The 21,431-nt window shown below is 42.2% G+C and overlaps 1 protein-coding gene across 9 annotated transcripts in view; it reads right to left on the reverse strand.

Annotated features, from left to right (window-relative positions):
- Positions 1–21,431, reverse strand: part of AKAP13 (A-kinase anchoring protein 13) — a 207,907-nt gene that overhangs the window by 105,615 nt on the left and 80,861 nt on the right. For all 9 annotated transcript variants that reach the window (XM_088172624.1, XM_088172630.1, XM_088172627.1 and 6 more), the window contains 2 exons: positions 17,068–17,364; positions 8,547–8,730 (listed from right to left, as the gene is read on the reverse strand). In XM_088172624.1, the coding sequence (XP_088028750.1) occupies positions 8,547–8,730; positions 17,068–17,364 (481 nt within the window). The remainder of the gene's footprint in view (positions 1–8,546; positions 8,731–17,067; positions 17,365–21,431) is intronic.

Genomic DNA, 21,431 nt, shown 5'->3' on the forward strand with positions numbered 1-21,431 from the left:
CTTTCCTGCACGTCTCATTGCAAGTCCTGGGTTTTACTGAGAGATGATAAAAACACACTTTCTTCCAGGAAAAAAGCTTTGCCGTTACACATTTTGTATTTCCTGGCTGTGAAAGACGCTTATTTTGTCCAGACTTGGAATTTTTGCAGTGGTTGCATAGGAGTGCATATCCAAGCTGCTCTACTAGGAGATAAAAACAGATATGCAAATACTTACTGAAGATTTATTAGCAAAAATATGTATACAAACTCCAGCCTTCAAGAAGTTCGAAAATCTGCTTTTGTTCAACACAAAAATCCAGTTTGCTGCGCTTTGCCAGAAACAACGGAAATCTGTCTTCTTATGAGATTTAACCATCCTGGGTCAAATCTTTCTCATCTTCCCTTTTCAACAGTTTCCTATCAAAATACATAACAGATACCAGTGAACTGAACATTTTGTAAGAAACATTTCTGAGCTCAATTTTCACAAAAGAAACTATCTTGGTAAAAATAGCAAGGACTGCCTGAGAAGGCTGATAGTGTTCACTAGCTCTACTCTGCATAACTATGCCATGGCCCACGGAAAAAGCCTGGAAGAAGTCCTCCAGCTGTGGTCAGTCTTCTGTCCCACGAAGGCAAACCCAGAAGGGAAATTTTTGGTTGAAATGAAGAACAGACTTACCGGCCCACCCTTCATCTGCAGAAAGGTGGCTTAAAGAAGGATGACAACTTCAGACAGAGAGAGAGGAGAAGCAAAAACACTTCAAAATACCCTCAGGCCATGTCCTGCTCCATCTAGGAGCTGATTAGATTGCTGAAACTACAGGATCACTTCCTGCCCATCTGGCATGTAACACAAGATAATATATCATAGAATCACAGAATGGTTTGGGCTGGAAGGGACCTTAAAGATCATCTAGCTCCAACACGGGTAGGGACACCTTCTGCCACACCAGGCTGCTCCAAGCTGAGATGGGATAATAAGTAGGAAGTGTTTTTTATTTAAACCTCCCAGCACCGCCCAAGTAGACTGGTTGCTTTTCAAGGCAGAGCTGTACTGTACTCATGTGCTGACTCTCTCCTCATCTGGCAGGGGAGCAGAGAGTGAGCAGCGGAAAAAGGAAAGGAAAGCCCACACCGCACAGCTCCTGGCTTCCGGCAGATATGGGTGAGAGATTTTTAAGAAGAGGGAAGATAAGTGAGAAAAGAAGAACAAAAAATACCCAAAAAAACCCAACAAACCACCACCTGATCAAAGCTCTGCCTGCCCTCAAAACCTGCAGAAACTACTCAGTAACAAGGGTCTGCAATTCAAGGTGCCAGTGCTCACAGCAGGCGTGTTTTCCAGTACCAAGAGACAAGGTTTGAGCTGGAAGGGAGAGGAAGAGGAGGGAGGCAGAGATCAGAAGATGAATGAAAAAGCCTCAGTGAGTTAAGCAAAACTTAATGTTAGCAAGATTTATCCCAGTGTTTCACAAAGGGGTGAGGAAGGCAGTGTGGGAACTCAAGGTGTTATTTCCTGGGGATATCCCCTCCAGATTTCTGAGCTGAAACAAAACAAGCTCAGTAGCATTGCCAGCTCTTAGGAACTTACTGCAAGCCTGACAACAGCTTGGGTTTATTCTGAAAGCACCAGCCCCTAGATCCATGTGGCAAAGAAAGAACAAGAAAAAGGAAAAATCAATTAAGAAAAAAATTAAACAAAGCCCCTACCATTATGGCTGCATGAAAAGCTAGGAAAAGGCCAGAATTTATATGCCCTTATCTGTAAGCTAAATAAAAACGTAACTAAATTGAATTCTAATCTTACATTCTTTTTATTACTATTATTATGGTATCACACGGAAAATACCAGATCAGACAGACAGTGATCTGGGATAAACAAGGAATGGTGCCCACAGGGATAGGATTGGTGGTGATTGTGCAACATGCCCACAGCACAGGCAATTTAAAACAAGCCAACAATCCCTCCTGGGAAAACCCAGCACCCACACTCAATGCAGTCACCAGCATTTAAACCAATCTTAGAAATCTGACCAAACAGAACTTCAGTGTTATTTGCAGAAGTGTTGGGGTAATGGAGGCTTTGTATCTGTATAATCAACTTTGCACCCAAAATCTTCAGTGATATACAAAACAACAATGCACACAAACACTTTCTTGTTCCTCCTTGTTTTTAAAACCATCCATATGCATTGTGTATGAGACCCAGAAAACACATGTAACTAGCATGTGCTGGAATGGGTTAAAATAAATCAACGATTTTAAAATTTGAAAAAGGTTTAATAAACACAGAATTCATACTTCAGGTGTTTCCAAGTGTTCCAAATGCCCCAGGAAAGTAGAAAAAAAAGTACGTTTCTCATATAAGAAAAACCTATGTATTGCTCACTAATTTAAATAGTTTTGATGTTGAAAGAAAGAGTTAAAAGTTCATCTGATGCAGAAATAATGACTAACCCCTTCCAGTGCCTCGCACAAACATGAACTGCAGCTGTGGGTTCTGACACCAAACTGAATTCAGAATTGCATAACCTACCCTTCAATATCAGATTAAATATTTAGTAACTGGATTCAAAATATGTAACGCTAACTTCTCACTGATCAACACACTATAGAGCAGCAAATCATAGAGAGAAAAGCTGGCTTGGTCCTTCAACAGTTGTTTGCACATGCACACATGTTAAGGGAGCATATCCAGTATTTCCAAACACAATGAGCCTGTACTTCTAAACCTGAGCATTTCTTAGGCTCCAATGTTAATTATATATTTTTTAAAAAATACAGCTACAAACTCTTATCAACTGTATTTGCCAAAAAGTACAATCTGCATTCCATAAGAATAACTGTTATTAAATGACTTTTCCATTAGATTTATTTTCAGAGCAATATGTAACAAGAAGGATGCCCTGCTAAGGATGTGGAGCTGTACATCTCACACAGAACCCAATGTCCACCTGAAGACTCATCAGTAAACAAAGGGAATTTAAGGTGAATCTGTGAAACACACTCAAGAGCGAAAAGAGATGCCATTTGTTGCATTTGAAATTAAAAAAGCACCATCGTGGAGAACACTTCAGCAAGCAGTGTTTATAGCTAAAAACAGCACCTTAGATCAGAATCAGTGATATGGAAGCAGAGTTGTCTCTGCAGAACATCTCCACATGCTGCAAGCAGGCGTGATCACTGGCTCTGCAACACAGCCCCGAGAAGCCTTTGGCTTCTTCTGTGGCCCTTGGCTGCTTCTGACACAGCAGTTTACAAAGGCTTCTTCTACAATCATCTCTTCAAACTCTAACTCCTACCATGAATGTCACTGCTTGGAGCAAAACTGCTCCAGAGACTAAATATGAGCATCCTAGCTGGGTATCTAGCTAGCCCATGCCTGAGGCCAAAGCCCCAGCAGTTCTGGGAAACCACTTATCTGCATTTTCTAAATTTATCCTGAAACAGAGCTGGTCTCTCACAATCACTCACCAACCACACAAGGCTGTCCAGCACTTATGGCCCCTATAATTTTTGGGAACACTTCCAGAATCAGGATTGTTGGGGGAAGGAAAGCAATTTCTTCTTAGATCTTACCAAATATTCTCAAATCTCTTCTAAATCTCTTCTTTCTCATCCTCACAGGTTTGTTTCCATGATCTCCCAGGACCACAATTTCCGAGTGCGAATAGAGAAACATTAAAAGCTGTTTCTATCACATGGACTAAGCCTTCTCTCTCTTCTGTATTCAGATAAGGTTACATACAAAACAAAGGAAAGGAGGGGGGCCAAAGAATGAAAAGTCTTCATAAGGATGTGGGAATACACGAGGAAGTCAGCAAAAGTTGGAGCATGATGTGGGGTGAGTAGGTGGAAGAGAGAAACACAAACTCTTCCTGCTCCATCACGTTCACACCTGGTTGCCCCATCCTCCCACTCCCAGTCTGCTCCTCTGCTGTGCCAAAAGAAACCCACAGCACCTCAGCATCTTTCTAATCATGATATTAAAGTTATTAAATGGTGGTGTTTCAGCTGAAAATCCTACACCACAAAACCAGACCCTGTAGACCACTGGCCCTCCCACACTGCTCCAGACACATTACTGTCTGTAGCTAAACAGCATCTCCTTAACACACACCTCTGAGTCCTTTTTCAGTGCCCTTCTAACATTTTTTTATCCCTCTCAACCCATTAATCTTGTGCCATCACTTGTAGATACAAAGTCAACTGTTCTCCTGCCACACCACAGCAAGCCATACCTCAAATCCAGCTCCCAAAATAGCAATCAAATGGATTTGTTGCTTGGTTAGGAGTGAAAAACAGATGGAGAAACATCAGCACTAATTCAAATAAACCTTACAGCCTCTGATTCTGCTTAGCCAGAAATAAAATACATGTATACCATGTGACTGATTTCAAGATTATGCTTAAGCACTCTGCTGAACATAAACTGGGTATTTCTGAATTTAAACACTTGCTTAAAGGGCCTGCTAAATCGGGGTGCAAAAAAAAAAAAAAAAAAAAAAAAAAAGAACGTACAAGGCAAATCCTCTTGCAGATCTGGCTCAGAAAAGCAGAAAAGTGTCTTTAGCTATAAAAGTAAAGTCACTGAAAAAGCATCCTTATTTGAGAGGCACCACGGAGATTACAGCCCAGACTTCACCAATTACTTATGTAAAATCAGAACAATAGCAAGTGATAATCATGGATTGAAAAACATTCACAAAACCCTTCTGCTACCAGTGAGTTATTCCTCATGTGTGTTAATTAAGTCATTTTAATTTTGGAAATACAGACTTGTACTAATTCACAGTTTCACAGACTGAGCCTCCTGATTGTTACCAGGAAATCTGAAGGGAAGAGCAATCCCAGAGATGTGCAGAAACACTTTAGAGCAAAAAGCAGAGAAACCAGCAAAAGTAAAAAAAGTTTACAGTAAAAAACTCAGAGACTGTTGCAACTCTTTGCAGGGATTAGAAAAGTGTAATTCTATTTTTCTTTTTTAAATAGGCTTTCTTTTTCTCTCGCTTCCCTTTTTGAGAGGACATAAATCACTCTCGGCTGTGAATGAAAGCATTTGGCTTTGCTGGGGAAAGAAATGTTACCAGACAGAAATAAAATCAGCAACCAGATCAGTGTTTGTGTGTTTTACAAAGCAGCTCTCTGCAATCCTGCACGCTCCTGGTGCCTTGAAGCCATTTTCCCCACTGCTGTAAGAGTCCTGCAGAACATGGAGCTGGCAGGGGATTGTGTTACTGCCCTGACTGCACTGGGAAACACCAACTCCTGCACTCTGCAGCTGTCCAGTTACTCACAGAGTGCCACCAGCCTGTTTAATGACTGTGCTGCCTCTCCAGAGCCAGCAGCCTGCAGTCAGCATCACCCAGCTCCAACACCGTGGAGAAACGGGCTTCAGCCACAGACCTCCACTCTGGAAATAGCTGAAACTCTAAGAAGGCCTTGCAAACTGCACCATTTCTGAAGTTATCTTTACATATAAATCTTTATATTTACTTTTCCCCTATAAAACTACTGCCCTTCTGCACTATCCTATTCCATCTGCACTGCAGGACACCGTTTATTTACTGCACAGTTTTCATCTTGAGATAAAACAAGTCCCCTCAGGAATGATACACAAGTGATGAACGTTTATCGATGATGAATATTTGTTTATTTATTATTTATTTTATGTATTATTTCTTTATTTAGGTGAATATTTAACAATATATTCTGTTCTATTCTGCTATTGACTCTCAGTCCCTGGCGACTTACATGGGCTCTGTGGCAGCTCCTTGTTTGGGTCTCAAAAGAACCAGCCCATGCACCTTTGCTGTCTGAGGATGAAAAGCCAGTGCACACCACAGAACAGAATACTTCCAGGGATGGAAAATTTGCATAGGAAGCACCTTTTATATTTTTTTTTTTACATGTAGTACTGCCAAAGCTGAGAAGGCAAAGTTCATCAGATAAACAGAAATTCAAAATGTCACCAGTGAAATTAGTTTTTGAGAAAAGTATTTACACTGCAGCTGAATCAAGTTACTTTGCAGACAAACCAAGGCAAAACTACAACAACAGGGAAGGTTTTATGTCTGCTCTTTAATGATTGTATCCTAATTATGGCAAAATTTCACCCCTTCCCAATGCTGGCTGGGAGAATCATTGTAAAATGCAGGGTCCTGCAAATTAGCAAGCAAGAAAACAATAAATTCCCCCCAAGGATAATGCATCACAAAACACTCTGCATTCATTTATTTGGCATAGTGCAGTTTAATTACTTGTAAAAATAATGACTCCTTTGTAGGGGCCCTCACTAGCATGCGTTGCTGCCCTGTGTTTTGCTGAGTGGTATAAGCTGTGTGCCAAATTTGTGTGCATGGATTATACAGCAAGAGCATAGGCAGAGGGCAGAAAAGAGGTTGTGCAGTGGCCTTTGTGTTTTGACAGCACATAAATGACACTCACTCTCTTAATGGAATTTTCTGTGCTTTGACGTTCAGTATTTCTCCTCCCAACAGGGATTTTCAAGTCTCGATCCCATCTTATTGCAGAAAATGCCCAGCATAATAAAAAAAAAATCACAGGATGTGCCCATTTTGTCACCATCACCCTCCCGTGGGGAAGGGCTGTGGCCATCCCCATGTCACTGCTCCAGTTGGTCCCAAGGTCATTATCAATGCTCCACCACCATCCCACCCACTCAGAAAGGGAACCAGGATTTCCAGCATCCATGGATTTCTGTTTGTAGGGCTTCATGGCAATCGAAGAGTTTTCACCAAGGGACCTGTGGTATGGCTGTCAGATGTTTATACATTGCATTTCCACCCAGCAATCCAAGAGGAAAACAAATCACAAAGAACAGTTTAAGGCTATACCAAGAACAAGAATTGGGACTTTGATGGTAACTTTTCTTCAGTTGCTTGTGTCTTATTTTCAAAGACAAACTGCAAAGGTCATCAGAGAAATTCCATGGATTGGGCCAGCAGCATTCTTTAAAGCCAATGGCACAGGACAATGTCAGGGAATCCCAGTCCTTTTTTCATTCCACTAAGTGAGAACTGCCATTCCAAAACTGGAGCCAGTTGTGAAATAATTCATCTAATACAAGAATAGCTGTTGTAATCGTTTCGTTTACTTCCCATTTTTATTTAAATTACCAGCTCTACTCACATTCAGGCTGCAGTATTTGCTGTGAGCTCTATAATAAGTTTTGGCCAGCTTCACCTTCCTGACAGTATGTAAAGCCTGTTAATGTGGTTAGTCTCACCTTGGAGAACCTTGCTGCAGTTACAGGATGAATTTGCACATCCCTTTTTTACAATATAGCCCGTGAAACAGTTGTGTTTTCACAGTGTGACTGTTGACCTTGATGGAGAAAAACGTAACACTGTCATCTTCTCTGTATTGATGCCAGCAAGGGTGGCAGGAAGGTATTTGGGTATAGGTCCCATCCCACCCTGCACCTTCTCCTTCACCCTCACTTTCCATGTGGCCGCCTGAATTTAAGGATAAAAAATTTAAATGCAATCACTCCAGCAATACAGATCAAATTTTCTGCCCCCCAGCACTGCACCCAACAACTACAGAAAGCAGAATAATTTACAATTCCTAACAAGGGATGTTGCGTGATAATGTGGACAACACAGCAGACTCCTAACATGACTCTGGGTCACTCAACATAAACCCCAAGTATCTGAGCAGTCAATTCAGAAACACCAAGTTTATAACAAAGCTTAAGAGAACCAGGCATCAGAATAACACACACGGAGACTAAATCTTTTCTCCTATACAAACAGGCCCCTTGAGATTTTTTAAGCTCTTTGTCTTTATTAGCCTCAGCTATTATAGCTAGAACTCCAAACATGTGCTGCTCAAAACTAACTTGCCATCTTCCAAAGGATTCCTTGTAAAGCAGTGCAATAAATGCTCATGCCACTAGTTACTTGCTCTGTGTTGTAAGACCTGGCTGTTTCTCAAGACCATTTACAAGAGACTGCACTAGGAAACACCAACTCCTGCACTCTGCAGGAGATATTTCTGTTAAATATTCTGTTCTCCTTTAAATATTTCCATTAATTCTTACCTTGTTTTTTTTTTTAACCTACACTGGTAAAATTCCTATTCTCTACAGGATGCTGCCTTATTTGAATATAATGATCATTATTTCATTTAATTAAAAAACTCCCTCTCTATAAAGTAAGAACAAAACAGTCCACCACCCCAAAGCCTGTTATCTCCCCTCCTTTGGGCAGTTGTGGTTGCTTGAAGAAAAGCTTCATTTGTGTTTGCATAAGATTTGTCTTAATTAGTCAATATTACAGTGACTCTGAACTTTTCAAGACACCTGGAAACAGAATACAGAGCAACAAGAAAACCCCCCCAAAAAATATTATTGCATTTCCCCTAAACCATCAGGACTGCTCCCACTGCTGCTAGCAAGAACGGTAAAAGCAAAATTACACCAAAATTGCCTTTAAGGATGGAGTACAGCCCTCAGACACCATTGAGTGATAATCCACAGCAAAGCCAAGCATGGTAGAGAATGGAAAACCAGCAGAGGAACCACCCAATCATCCTTACTCTGTCAAAAGTTGGTGCAGCTTCTGGTAGCCCCTCTCCAAGGCCAAGCTGACGGGCGTTGCCCCTTCGTTGTTGTGGATGCTGAGGGCTCCTCTTCCACCCGGCTGCTGGAGCAGAAACCACGTCAGCCGCAGCAGCCCCAGCCTCACGGCAAAATGCAGCAGAGTCTCCCGAGGGATGTTCTCTGGGAAGGGAGAGAAAGAAACAAAGAAAGGGGAATTTGCAGGCTTGTGGGTTAGGGGAATGTTATATCCCCACATCCCAGCCCCACCACACAGCAGCTGGCGCGGAGCTGAGAGCCCAAAGGAACCTGCAGCACCTGGAAAAACAGCCTGGCTGCCAGCATGCAGGAGACACCAGTCTCGGAGTGAGGGACACGCTTCGCTGGGACTGGCAGTGCTCACGACCTCTCATGCTGGGACTGACCACAGAAGTCAATGTGAAAACCCCACCATTTCCTCAGCAGCCACAGCCGCCACCAAGCTACAGCACACCCGAACACAAGCATGGTCAGGTGGGTTTTCCTGGATGCCCAATACTTCTCCTCACACAGCCAGGACCAGGTTTCAGAGAGGCAAATTTTCTTATCTAACAGGATGCTGATTTATCCCAAGGCATGAGGAAAAAAAAAAAACAATTACATTTGATGCGCATCTCCAAAGCAGTTATAAAAAAGAGAACTGTTTAAAAACTCATATAGAAAAATTTTAAAAAAGGTAAAAAAAAAAAAACAAGGATTTTCTTTCCTGGTTCGATTATGCCTCAGATCAACTTTCCTCAGCTTAATACAGTAGCTCTCTCATTCTCAGTAGCAGCATTTATAAACTACCAATCTCCACTGCTGCATTTTCTATTTAATAACTTTGACCTTCTAATTTGGTAAAAGTCACTCTTGAGCCTGAGCATTCATCTCAGAAAAATATCCCCCTACTCCAAAAGCTGCAGCCCTAGAATGATGCCCTGAAAAGCTTTAACCAGAAATGAGCTCCAGATGCACTGCTGAAATCCAGCATTTGCAGATCAAAGCTTGTTATTTCTGTATGAAAGGCAAAAGCATTTGGGTTAAAAAAACTGCAAGAAATAAAAATTTGTTCTTTTAATTAACAAAGGATTTCAGTATTGACTGACAGCAACAACAAAAAAGCACCAACTGGGTCTCAGAAAGCCATGCCAATGAGCACACTTGGTATAAACCTTTTAATATCACAGAAATGATTTATTGGGTTATTAATTTGGGTGCCAGCCAAACCTATACAACATAATGGCTTTAGGATTTAATTTTGTATTTTTTTCTTTAAGAAGTGTGCCCCAAGAGAAATCACTTCTTCAAAGTGCTGCTGTTTTTCTTGCTTATTTACTTACTTTAGGGACGTCATTAAGACCTTTCGTGAAAAACAAAACAAAGCGAAAACGGGCAGCTCTCCCCTACCTCACACACAATTTTTCACAACTCTTTGGATCAAATTCTGAAGAACTAATCTGTATGCAAGAACCAAAGGCTTTCTGGCACCATTTCTCTTCTGAATGACTCCAAATTACGTCTTTGGGCTACAAACCAAGTCTTCCCCCTAACTTCCTCTTGATTACTGTAAAGCAAAACCAAGCTGCCCTGAATACACGAGTGTGTCTGAATGGAGGTTCCAGCTGATCAGAGAAAAGGGAATAGCTGAGTTCTCCCAGAAACATATTCTCAGCCTTTGGCTAAGTAATGAGAAGGATTTAGGTATTAAATGTTACAGAGAGTAATGATTTAGAAATAGCACAACATAGACATTAATCAATGTTTGCAGCCCTAGATTTAAAGAAAAATTAAAAACAACAAAGCATATAGACAGACACAAAAGAAAGGTTGCAAAATGTAGACACAGGTAGGACTTTTCCAGAGTGAAAGCAAATATTTTACTCAAAGAACTTGTACATGCACAAAGCTCCCACACTACCTGTACATAATTAACCTGGTGTAATTCTTCCTACAGAGATGCAGGAGGCACAAAAGCACTTCTGTTAGAGCAAACAACTGCTATCCGAATAAGAATGTGTTGCACTGGTCTGACCACGTTCTGTTCTCACATGGGATTTCCTGTTATGGCTGCTTTGTTAAAAGAGAAAATCATCTTCCTAAGTAGAACAGACAGTCTTGCCCCAGAGCTGAGCAGCACAGACCTGCAAAGCATAAACACAGATCCCTGGGCCAAAATGCTTCCTCCTCCTGCAGGTGAGAGCATTACCAATAGGGAGCAGCATCTTCTGCTCACCAGCTCATGGTTCACCACTAAACACACACTACCAACTGCAAGTTCTGCAAGATGCTGGCAGATATTCCTCTTGTCCCTGAGCTAAATGATTCTCTCTGTCTCATACATCCAAAGATGAAATTGCCCCTCCCAGTTGTCACAATCTGCTGATATGACTGAAGAGAACATCTTTCCTGTTCTACTGAAACAATCTTCTGTATCACTCAATCAGTGGACAGGGTAGTTCCAGAGTTTGCATGGAGGTGTCTGCAAACACAACTGAAGTGAACGTGGCCCTGCCCTGATGCCTTTGGGCAGTGACAGTGTGCACACAGGATCTGTACAAGAAGAGGTGGCATGTTGCCACCAGACCATATTAAACACACAGGCTCACTATCCACTTTTGGAAGGCTCTGCCTGACATAGAACCTGGCACCAGGCCACCCTAACAGATGGGCACAGATGATGGCAGCAAAGAGACAAAGTACTGTACATCCAGCAACTGCAGGGGCCCCAGACAATGGCTTTGGAAGGTTCTGGAGTGTGCAAAACTTGCATGGTGACAGTTAAAAAGGCTTGTGCCATCTGTGAGCTGGATTAACTACTAATACATAATGAAAATGCATCTGTTGGTGTATGGTGGTGCTCAAAACTAGACAAGAGCTGGTCTGCATCAAGTATGGACATTTTGCTGGATGGAGAGGAGAAGAAGACAGACAGACCCCTTCAGACTTCCTGCCTTTGAAGGGATGAAGCTTGTCACACAAAATGTTGGAAATCCAGTCAATGATTTTATGATCTTGCTGTGGTGCAAAATGTTCCACGCATGAAAGAATATCAAAAGCCTAAACATGCAAAAGCCAGAGCTCCTTCTCCTACCACATACCAAGCAAGAGCTCCTCATCTTAAAATGGCTGTAGTTTGAATGTCAACAAGAAGCTTCTGGTAATTAGGAAATTGTGGAAATACAAGACACACGATACTGAAAAGGCCAAGACTGTTTTGTTCCTTTCTCGTTTCCTAGTAATAGGCAAGAGTTGAAACATATGATTATTGCCCCATAATGGCAGGGTACTCTAGTCCAGCTGGCAAAACACAAGACTTCGGATATATTATTTTTGTGTAATTTTTTTTCTGCTGTGAGACATGAACAGACAGTTTATCTGTGCAACTGAGGACCAAATTTCCATAGAGGACTGTCATATGTACTTTGCCAATAATAAAGGCTTAAGGTTTAAGGTGCTATTAGCACAAAACAAATAAGTGTTGAATGAAAAAAAAAAAACAACTTGGGTATGACACACCCAAGAACACTACATAAAAATTTTCCTTTTAAACCTGATTAAATAACAAAAACCACAAAAAAACCCCTACTGTTCCTTTATTAAAATAACTTTCCAGGTAGAGTAGCCTACACCTCATGCTCAGTTTATCCCCAATGCTGAGACATCTCATGAGCCAGCCATGGAATGGGATAGCATCACTTCATCTTCCCGTGCTTGTGACCTTTACTTGGTTCTCACCCAAACTCAGGGACACTCAGCAATTTGGAGAACTACCACCACATCTGGCCTCAAAATCTTACTTTCTGCTGGAAATGTTCTCACTGCTCAGATCAACCCTTGAGAAACAAGGGTAAAAAACCCCACAACCAAGCTGCCACCTCACACTGAGGTCCTCGAGGAAGGCTCCACCAGACAACTGCACCACAGAAAGGTCAAGGCAAAGATGTTGTGTTTGGAGTTATGAGCTCAGTTAATAAAAAGATGTGTGGGTAATTCCTTTCCTAATCTGATAAACAAGAAATTTTTCAAAGCACACCAAAAGATCTCTATGTCCCTATTCCCGCTAATATCAAAGGGAACAGGAACATTCTCAGGCCAACAATTTCTTGGCCACAGACTAAATGGTACATCTCAGTCTTGAGCAGCACATTTCTGATGCTGTCTGAACAAGAATTGCTTTCTGCTTCCCATTTTCCACTGCAGAGGGCACTAAATTTAGTTTTGGAAAAGACATTTTACATCTTATCAAGGACTGCTGCTGAACAGAGCACTTTGTGCTGTTGGCAGTGAACAGATCATGCTGATTTATACCATACCATCCCTTATCAGAGAGCACAGAAGCTGAGCAGCAGACTGGAAAAGATATGAAACCCAACCAAAAGAACACCTGTAACTATTACATTGAAAGGGTTCCAAGAGAAACTATAACAAGAGTGCAGCAGATGAACAGATTAAAGCTCCATGCCTGAAACATATCACCAGTAGCACAACTTTAGCATCCTCCCATGGGAAAAATGACTAGGTACTAATAACCAAATTCTGAAAAATTTTAAAAGCTTTTTTAAGATATTTCGTTTAAAATAAGATTTTTTTGTGACTTCCTCTCTTCAGACATTCTCCCTTCATGCAAAAAAAACCCAATTTATGGTCTCTATTCCTGGTGACACTCATGTTGCCCTGTACATCGAAATCCTACTGGTTTTGTAAATGAAGCTGTTAAACCCACAATCCTAATACATTCAGACTATTTCAAACCAGGGCAGAGAGTTTCCCTCTATATCCACCCCCACCTGGTGAGGTCACTGAGTTTAATTTCCCAAGCAGTACTTACTGAAGGACCATGTTTATCCCAGAGCATTTCTGGGAAGCTCTACATATTCAACACACCACTAACTGCAATCAGTTAAGTGTTCTATCTAATCTGATGGTCTCCTGGTTATCTGCCTGAAAACCTGCTCACTATCTCACAGCAGCCCTTACACTCCCAGGGGAATTGCTCCATATCATGGTGATCACTGCAACCCTCTGCTAACATTAACCAGCTCCTGAAAGCTCACACAATCAAAAATCAACCACAGCTCTGGGTTTCACCACTCACTTTTAATTTTTTTTTTTTGCTTCCTCAAAAGTTTTGTCAGAATATTACTTCCAAGTTATTTTGAAAGTGATCTGTTTACTAGTGATAACAATTAAGCTCTCTAAGCTTTTCATACCTGAGCCTCAGATCCTCCCTGATTTTTTTCTCCTTTTTTTTAAACGACTGCAACAAAAACAAGCCATAATCATTACTCATACCTCAAAATATTCAGTTGTGGTTTTCTAGTTAGCTTATTTTCTCTTCAGTAATTTAAAATAGAACATCACAGTCCTGTATTTACTTTGCATACATCCTCAGGATACATATTAAATTTTGATTCCTAGACATAAAGTGTAACAATCTGTTCCATTTAAATAGCTGTCTTTAAATGCCACTGAGAACAGTAAATAGCCCCACTTTTGACAGCAGTAACAACTATGTTCTTTAGAAAGTTACAGTGCACTTGTAATTATTAAGACAGACATGATTATATGGCACCTGAAAGAAATGCTGTGTTTGGAATACCACAGTAACAAGACTAATCCTTAATTGTGGATATTCTGAAATTGTGGATGCCATTGGAGTTCATACAGAGAGATAACTAAGAGCAAGGCCCAGGAACTGTTTGCTATGGAGGGCCAGTGTATGCTTAGTTAGAGCTCAGCTGTGTCTCAGGGACTGTGCTCTTCCCCAGCCCCCCATTGCCCCGGGCTCTCTTCTGCCTCCCAGCCCATCCCATCACATGGCTGGGTACCCTCTGCCTGTCCCAGCAAGAGGATGGAGCCCACGGACCTGTGATGTCAGGTATCCCAGCTGCTCCCAGCCCCAGTTCTGCAGCTGTGTCTGTTCAGTGACACAGCAGGTGAGTTCAGCAGCCTCAGGAGACTTTGAGCAGCCTCTCTGGTGTGACAGCAGTGAACTCCCTGCCCTCTGCTCAAAGCCTGGGTGCAGGCAAAAACAAGGAGAAGCCTCCACACAAAGCCACCCCCTCCTCAAAATTCAGCCTGGAGTTGTGCTCAGTGGCAGATCTTGCACCCAGCTTCTGCCTGCAGAAAGACATTGCTTCCTAACTTTTGCAGAAGTTAGGCCCCTACTCCAGGACTTTGAAAAGTCGAGCTTTAAACGTGTTTGACAAGAGCAGCCTCCTGTGAGCAGCAGCTCCCCATCAGCTGTGGCACTCCGGGATCTGGCTCCTGCCTGCAGAGGTTTTGCTGAACAGCAGCGTTTTGTTTCCAGCCCACAAGAGCCCATAGAGACGTGCCAGCTCAGAGGCAGTGCTAAACATCTTTCAAGAAAGGATCTGACATTTTCTTTTGTTCTCATTTCTTTAGTATTTTCTCCATCGAGAAGGTTATTGGGAGTTATCTGGTGCTGACATTTAGGGAAATGTGAAGCATGAATTGCAATAGCTGTTCATAGGTAGTGAAGCAGTGCAGGACAGGGTGTCCCACTGCAGGCATGGGCCAGAATGTGCTTAATTGTTCCTACACTGCAACCTTTGCAGAGCTTTTCTCTCTCCCACACACAAATTAACACACAAGCACCAGTATAAGGATGCTGTATTTTAGCACAGAGGTTTTTCTAATCTAGTGCTCCATTATAAACCAGGGACATCTCTTCCATCTCAGTCTAGCAAAACAGTTTTGTGACCAAAAGGATGCTTATGTATGCAAATCCTTCCTGTCACAGTCAGGAAATTCCCCCGAATTCCCTATGTATAAATATCTCACTGCAAAAAAACTACTAGATAACTCTGCCTCTAACAAAAAGGAACACATTTTATAGCACTAATATTCTTGAATTAATTTGCATTTAGTGACATTATTCATTTCTATCTACACGCACCTCACCACAAGATGCCAAAACACTAAAGATATACAGAATTTGGCACTACAGAGCTCGCCCTTCTCACTGTGGATGCCACAGATGCTCCACAAGTCCATTAACATTAAAAGCCCTGAATAACCACAACTTCCAGGCAAAAAAGCACAAGCTGAGCAAACTAATGTAAATCTTATGGTCTGCTTTCCATAAGTGCTGATTTTCCAAAGAATAATCAAAGTCAAAAAGAGAAACCAGATCTCAGCCTTCCTGCAAAATCAGCAACAATTCAGAGTTTCAAAGTTTTCTTTAAGATCACTGTGACCATATTCATATCACTTAAACCAGAAATGTCTGCATTATCACAACACTTTTCAAATGCAAAAAGAAACATCAGTGACTTCCACACAGAGGAAAAGAATACCAAGTGTTTATCTCCTTGTAAACATATGACAGCTGCTGAATTTCGATCAAGGAGCCATTAAATATGATCAAATATTTTAATGTCTGCTAACACAGGAATTGCCTGTCCTTGTATTGAGCTTTACAAAAAAAAAAAAAAAACCCAAAGAAAAACAAAGAGGAAAAAAAACCCAGGAAAATCTCCTGTGGAAAAGTGTTGCAGTGAGCAGAGCTGAGCCTGATGTGCCGAGCAAGCCACATCCCAGCCCTATTCAAGTATTTGTGCCATTACATCTTATAAAAGATAACAGATGCCTCACAGTCACATTTCTGAAGTGAAACTATTTGCAAAAATACCCTGAAAATTTACAGCAAGGATTTGTACATACTGGAACTAGTCTCCATGTGTGTTTCCTTTTACCCCCTTGTGACAAAATAAGCAGAACTCCAAGGACACAGACACACCATAGCACCCTGAACACCTCAGCACTTCTGCTTCAGCAGCCACTCGAGAATTGGGGCCAACTTGGGGTTTATTTTTAAGCTCTCAGTAGCCTTCATTGCTGTGAATAAGGGTCAAGTTTTCCCACCCTTCCCTTCTTTAGTTTGCAAAATTGTCCAGGCTTATTTTGGGGAACTGCAGTGTTAACCCATCCTGTGTGCAACCAGAGATGTGATATAAACCCTCAGGGCCAGAGCCCCAGGTTCTCTAAGAAAAATCACATGTATTTTTCATGTTATAGAGTTTTGCACCTGTGCTATAAAACCAACATTTACTGCAAGCACCTATTTCTGGCACAGGGATATTTCCAGAAGCATCAGATATTCTACAGACAGGGGGTTCTTTCAGCATATAGCACTGTGCTGACACACATGCCATTGTTACACACACAAAAAAACCCTTTCAGGGTATATGTGCAAATACTGACTGTCAGCTCGTGCTATTTCATAAGAGAAGACCTGGAGAAAGAGTGAGTTATGATTATTTATTTTATATTATGTATTTGATACCTTATTTATTTTAAGGAGGCTGAAGGGCAAGATATGGGATGTGGATGGACATCACATCCCATCTCTGAGCACAGAGGCCACCACACCCTTTAGAAGGCACAGGGCAGGTTCCCAAGGCAGGGAATCCTTTCTCCCTGGCTTTTTACCTCTCTCCCAACCTGCAAATCTCACTGTGCCCCACGGGTCCTCACCGGCCAGGGACTGCTCTGCTCCCAGCACGTTCCATTCTGCCGGCAGCTTCAGGTGTCGAAATGCCAAGGCCACTTTCTCATCCAGGAAATCCACGTCTGCAGCAGGTGGCCTGGAGCGGTCCAGGAACCGTGTGAAATTCAGCGCCTGCTGGTTGCCAGCACAGGTGGCCAGAAACTGGGCAGCATCATAAGCTTCGTCCTGGACAAACTGGAAACTCTCCTCTGCCACAACCAGAACGGGGTGACCTTCTCTAGAGGCACAAAGTGCCACCTTCACTGTCTCGCAGCAGTCATGGCCTGCAAAACAAAATTCAGACAAAATGGTAAAAGATAAAAAAAAGAAAAATGGCATGGGCTGAGGAAACACAACTGAGCAATTCCTTTGACACACATACTCTGCATTCAATCAAGTAAGACCAAATTACTGAGTGTCACAACTCTAAAATAACACTGTCTTTGCAATTTATATGTATCACCAGAGATAAGGATTTCTCATAGATTTTAAAAGGAAAATATGTATAACTCTTCTCTGTCCCAGTATAACCCAAGAACTATAAGCCACACAGGCTATTTATATTCAGCAACAAGCAAGCTCAAGAGTTTTAAGTAATTTAAGTAAAAGATTTTGCTAACGTACCAAAAGCCAGGTTATATGGACAAACTTCTCTTATGCAGCTCTGCAGGACTCCAGCAACTCATCAGAAACTAGAATCTGAGTGCCACAAAACTACATACTCCAAATGCTGTCACAACACTTGGCTTGCACTGAAAGCACTGAAATTTCACCTAAAACAAAGGTTTACATGGCTACAAGAGCAGGACTTGCCTGGGCATGCCCTGCGTGTGCTCACTGCTGCACCTGCCTCCTGCATTTGGGTTCACATGACAAAACTAAAAACTAAGCTGCTTCTGCTAAATAAAAAAACCATGGAAATGGCCACTTTCCATATTTACAAAACAAGAGGGCTGCAAGTTTGGTAGCTTCATTATTTATTTAGGCAGGGGAAACAGGAGAAAGGAGGCCCTGGCATGGCAGCAATTTCATTGACTCAGAAACTTGAAGGGGGAGGAGGGGGGAAAACCAAACACCAAACCAAACACCTTTTTGGCATCTTAAAAGGAAAAATATATTATGTGTCCAACACAACCAGAACTTGCAGTTGTCAGACATGCCCCTTCAATAATAAGGTTTGTGTTTCAAGTTCACTGTGTGGCAGAGTTTCTTGTTCCAGCCTCAGACTGACATCATGGCTGTTTTTGCCAGAACAGCATGGACCCTGCACTAATTACTGGAAAAGCTTCTTTTTGCCCATGACCTCAGCATACTACCACATTCATGAAACCCTGCTTAATTAAATACAAAATGACGATTTATTTTTAAAGGCTTGAAAATTCAATTTAAGCCCCCATTTGTGGTCAGTGGGAAAGTTTCCTTCTTCTGTTGGGGCCTTTTGCTGTTGATTTCCCTGACAAAAGGGAAAATATGTCCCTAATCTTCATGGTCTTTCAGCCAATCTCACAAATCTGTTCTGAGGCTTTTGGCATCTGTACAGATTTTGTCTGCTGAAAGAGGCAATCCTGAAGTTAATTGAAAGGTCAAAATTGGTATCAGGACACTGCGGGTAACACCAAAATTGTCAGAGATGAGGCTGTGGCTTCCTAAGGAGAGCAAATGCAGCTGGAAAGGTATCAAAGGCAAGTGGAGAAGGGGAGGAAAACACACACGGATATTGCTGCAACTGCTCAATACAACCAGGATGCTCTGGAGCTGAAAGGTGAGAAAACTTCTTTCCTTCCAGCACCAGGTACATATTAGCAAGGGGATAATGTGAAAGCTGAAGGAGTAGATTCACTAGTTCTGTTGTTTTGAACAATAGGGGTAGGAAGAACTTCTGCTGCTCCTGAAAATAGTGCATGTGCATTCTAATACATTACTGTATTAGCACTCAGTTGCTCAGATGAATCCCATTCACAGACTGAACAAATGTTCAAGGGAGAAGTGGAGGGGAAGATACAACTTTGGGGGAATTTGCTTTTAAAGCCATTTAGAGCTGTACATACCTCCCCCTACACCTTCTTGCTTTGCTGATCTTCCTAAGGACATCAAATACAGAGCAGGTAAGACATTAATTTTTGTTTCCAGCCTCCACAAAAGCAGTGATCTATGCACACTATGCATGGGAGGACTGTGCCAGCCTACAGGAACTAACTCAAATCCTGCGAGCTGGGCTCTCCTTAAGCAGAGCATTGGGAAGTTGCTAGAATGCAGAGTTTAAAAAAAACAAACACAATAAAAGCTTCCTTAATAGCATGAGGACAGCTAAACCTTTGATTCAATTTTTAAAAAATATTTTCTGCCTATTCCCATAAGAATCCCATCTGCAAAATAACCTCGAATACGACTACTCTGCCAGCAGACTTTCAGGATTGAAGCAGCAGGCAAAAATGGCCCGTGAGCAGCTACAGAGAAACCATTTGGGACAGCCACTTCCTTTTCACAGTGCCAAAAAACTCTGCTGTGGGATGGCAAAGGCTCCTTCTTTGAGACAACAAGTACAGAAACCTCCATCAAGACGTGTGGTCTCCTTAAAGCAGCACATTGTGGATGTACACGAAGTTCCCTTGGATGAATCATGTGTTAAACACCAGCTGCAAAATGCAACACAAGGGAAGGTGATAAAAAGACCATGTGCTGACCATGGCCAACAAGGATTCTACTCAAACTTCCCCAGATATGGAATGCAGCCTAGAAGAGAAAGTGAGAGACCTGCCAATCCATTTTTATCTAAAAGGATCAAACAAGCATCGTGCTAAACCCTAGGGAATGTTCTTCAGAAGAGCAACTGCTTTCAGTTCTTTGATATTCTGCTTCCTCACATCTGAGATGTCAGACGTGGGGATAAGAACATGGGACAGGTTCTGACTTTTGGCAAGCAGCTCAAATCAAAGGGGAGCCAGTATGTAACAAGAGCAGACAATACTAGAAAGATTGCTCAAGAGGAATCTGCCCCCTGCTTTGAAATGGCTACAGGAACAATGGGAGCAAACGTGTCCCCAGTACAGGAACCTTCTGAAGGAACCATCAGTGGGGCAACACTTCTCACCACATCAAAGGTCCAATGGCCTGGACTAATATCTGAATTTCTACAGCCCTTGTCCCAGAGCATTACCAGAAGGGAGCTGAGCTTTCTGGCACTCTCAGGAGGTAAGTGGTTATCACTGCAAAACCAAATCTGTTTTCACAAGGTTAAGTAACTTGTCCACAATCACACAGAGCTCCAGGCAGTGCCAGAACAGCCAGTACTGCTGCTGTGCCTCATCTTTCTGCTCCCTCTGGCAGACAGCAGAGCTTTCTTCTAACATGGGTTAAGCACCAAGTTATGCACTTATCACCCATCAGGTTCCATTACCTATATCCATCCACTATGGCCTGCTCTAACTCCCTCATATACCTGCCTAGATGGGGAACAGAAAAACGTCTGACATTGAAAAGGGAGAAAGAAAAAACTGCGGGTGTGTCAGTGGTAGAAAAAAGTTAATTTTCTTTGCAGTAGCTAGTGTGGGGATTTGTGCTTTGGATTTGAGCTGGAAAGAGTTTTGATAATCCAAGCATATTGTCTCTCCTGCTGAGCATTGCTTACACAGACCCAAAGCCTCTTCTTCTTCTCACCCACCCCACCAGTGAGCAGGATTGGGGCACAAAGAGTTAGGAGGGGACATGACCAGGACAGCTGACCTCAAGTGACTTGAGGGATATCCCAGACCATGTGGAGTCATGGCTGGGGAAAGGAGGAGGAAATCTCCAATACATGTGATGGAGCCCTGCTGCCCTGAGGATGGCTGAACACCTGCATGCCCATGGAAAGTAGGGAGCTAATCCCTTGTTTTGTTTTGTCTGCACGTGGCTTTTGCTGTATCTATTAACCCAGCTTTATCTCAACTCTCAAGTTTTCTCACTTTTGCTCTTCCAATTCTCTTCTCCCACAGCACCAGAGAAAGCAATGTGGGGCTTAGTTGCTGACTGGGGTTAAACCAGGACAGTCAAGAGCAATGAGCCTATTTACAAAGGTGTGCATTTCCATAGGCTGAAAACACATGTAACTGAATAAATCACACAGACGAGAGCACCTCAGAGAAGGGATGAGAAATCTCCATGCTTTACAATGCCACCAGGCTGCCAGCACTGCCCAGCACCCCTTCTGATTGCCATCAGTCTTCTCCAGAAATCAGCCCTTTGGCCAGAAGAGCAAAAGAAATGATGAAATGCTCAGTATCATCATGCTGGTACTATCCAAAAGGATCCTTGCTCAAGTTTTAACTGTCCTCACAAACTTAACAGTGTTTCTCACTAGCTGACATCTCAG

This window comes from Sturnus vulgaris, chromosome 13 (genome assembly GCF_052056855.1).
Source record: "Sturnus vulgaris isolate bStuVul1 chromosome 13, bStuVul1.hap1, whole genome shotgun sequence".
Taxonomy (NCBI): Eukaryota; Metazoa; Chordata; class Aves; order Passeriformes; family Sturnidae; genus Sturnus; species Sturnus vulgaris.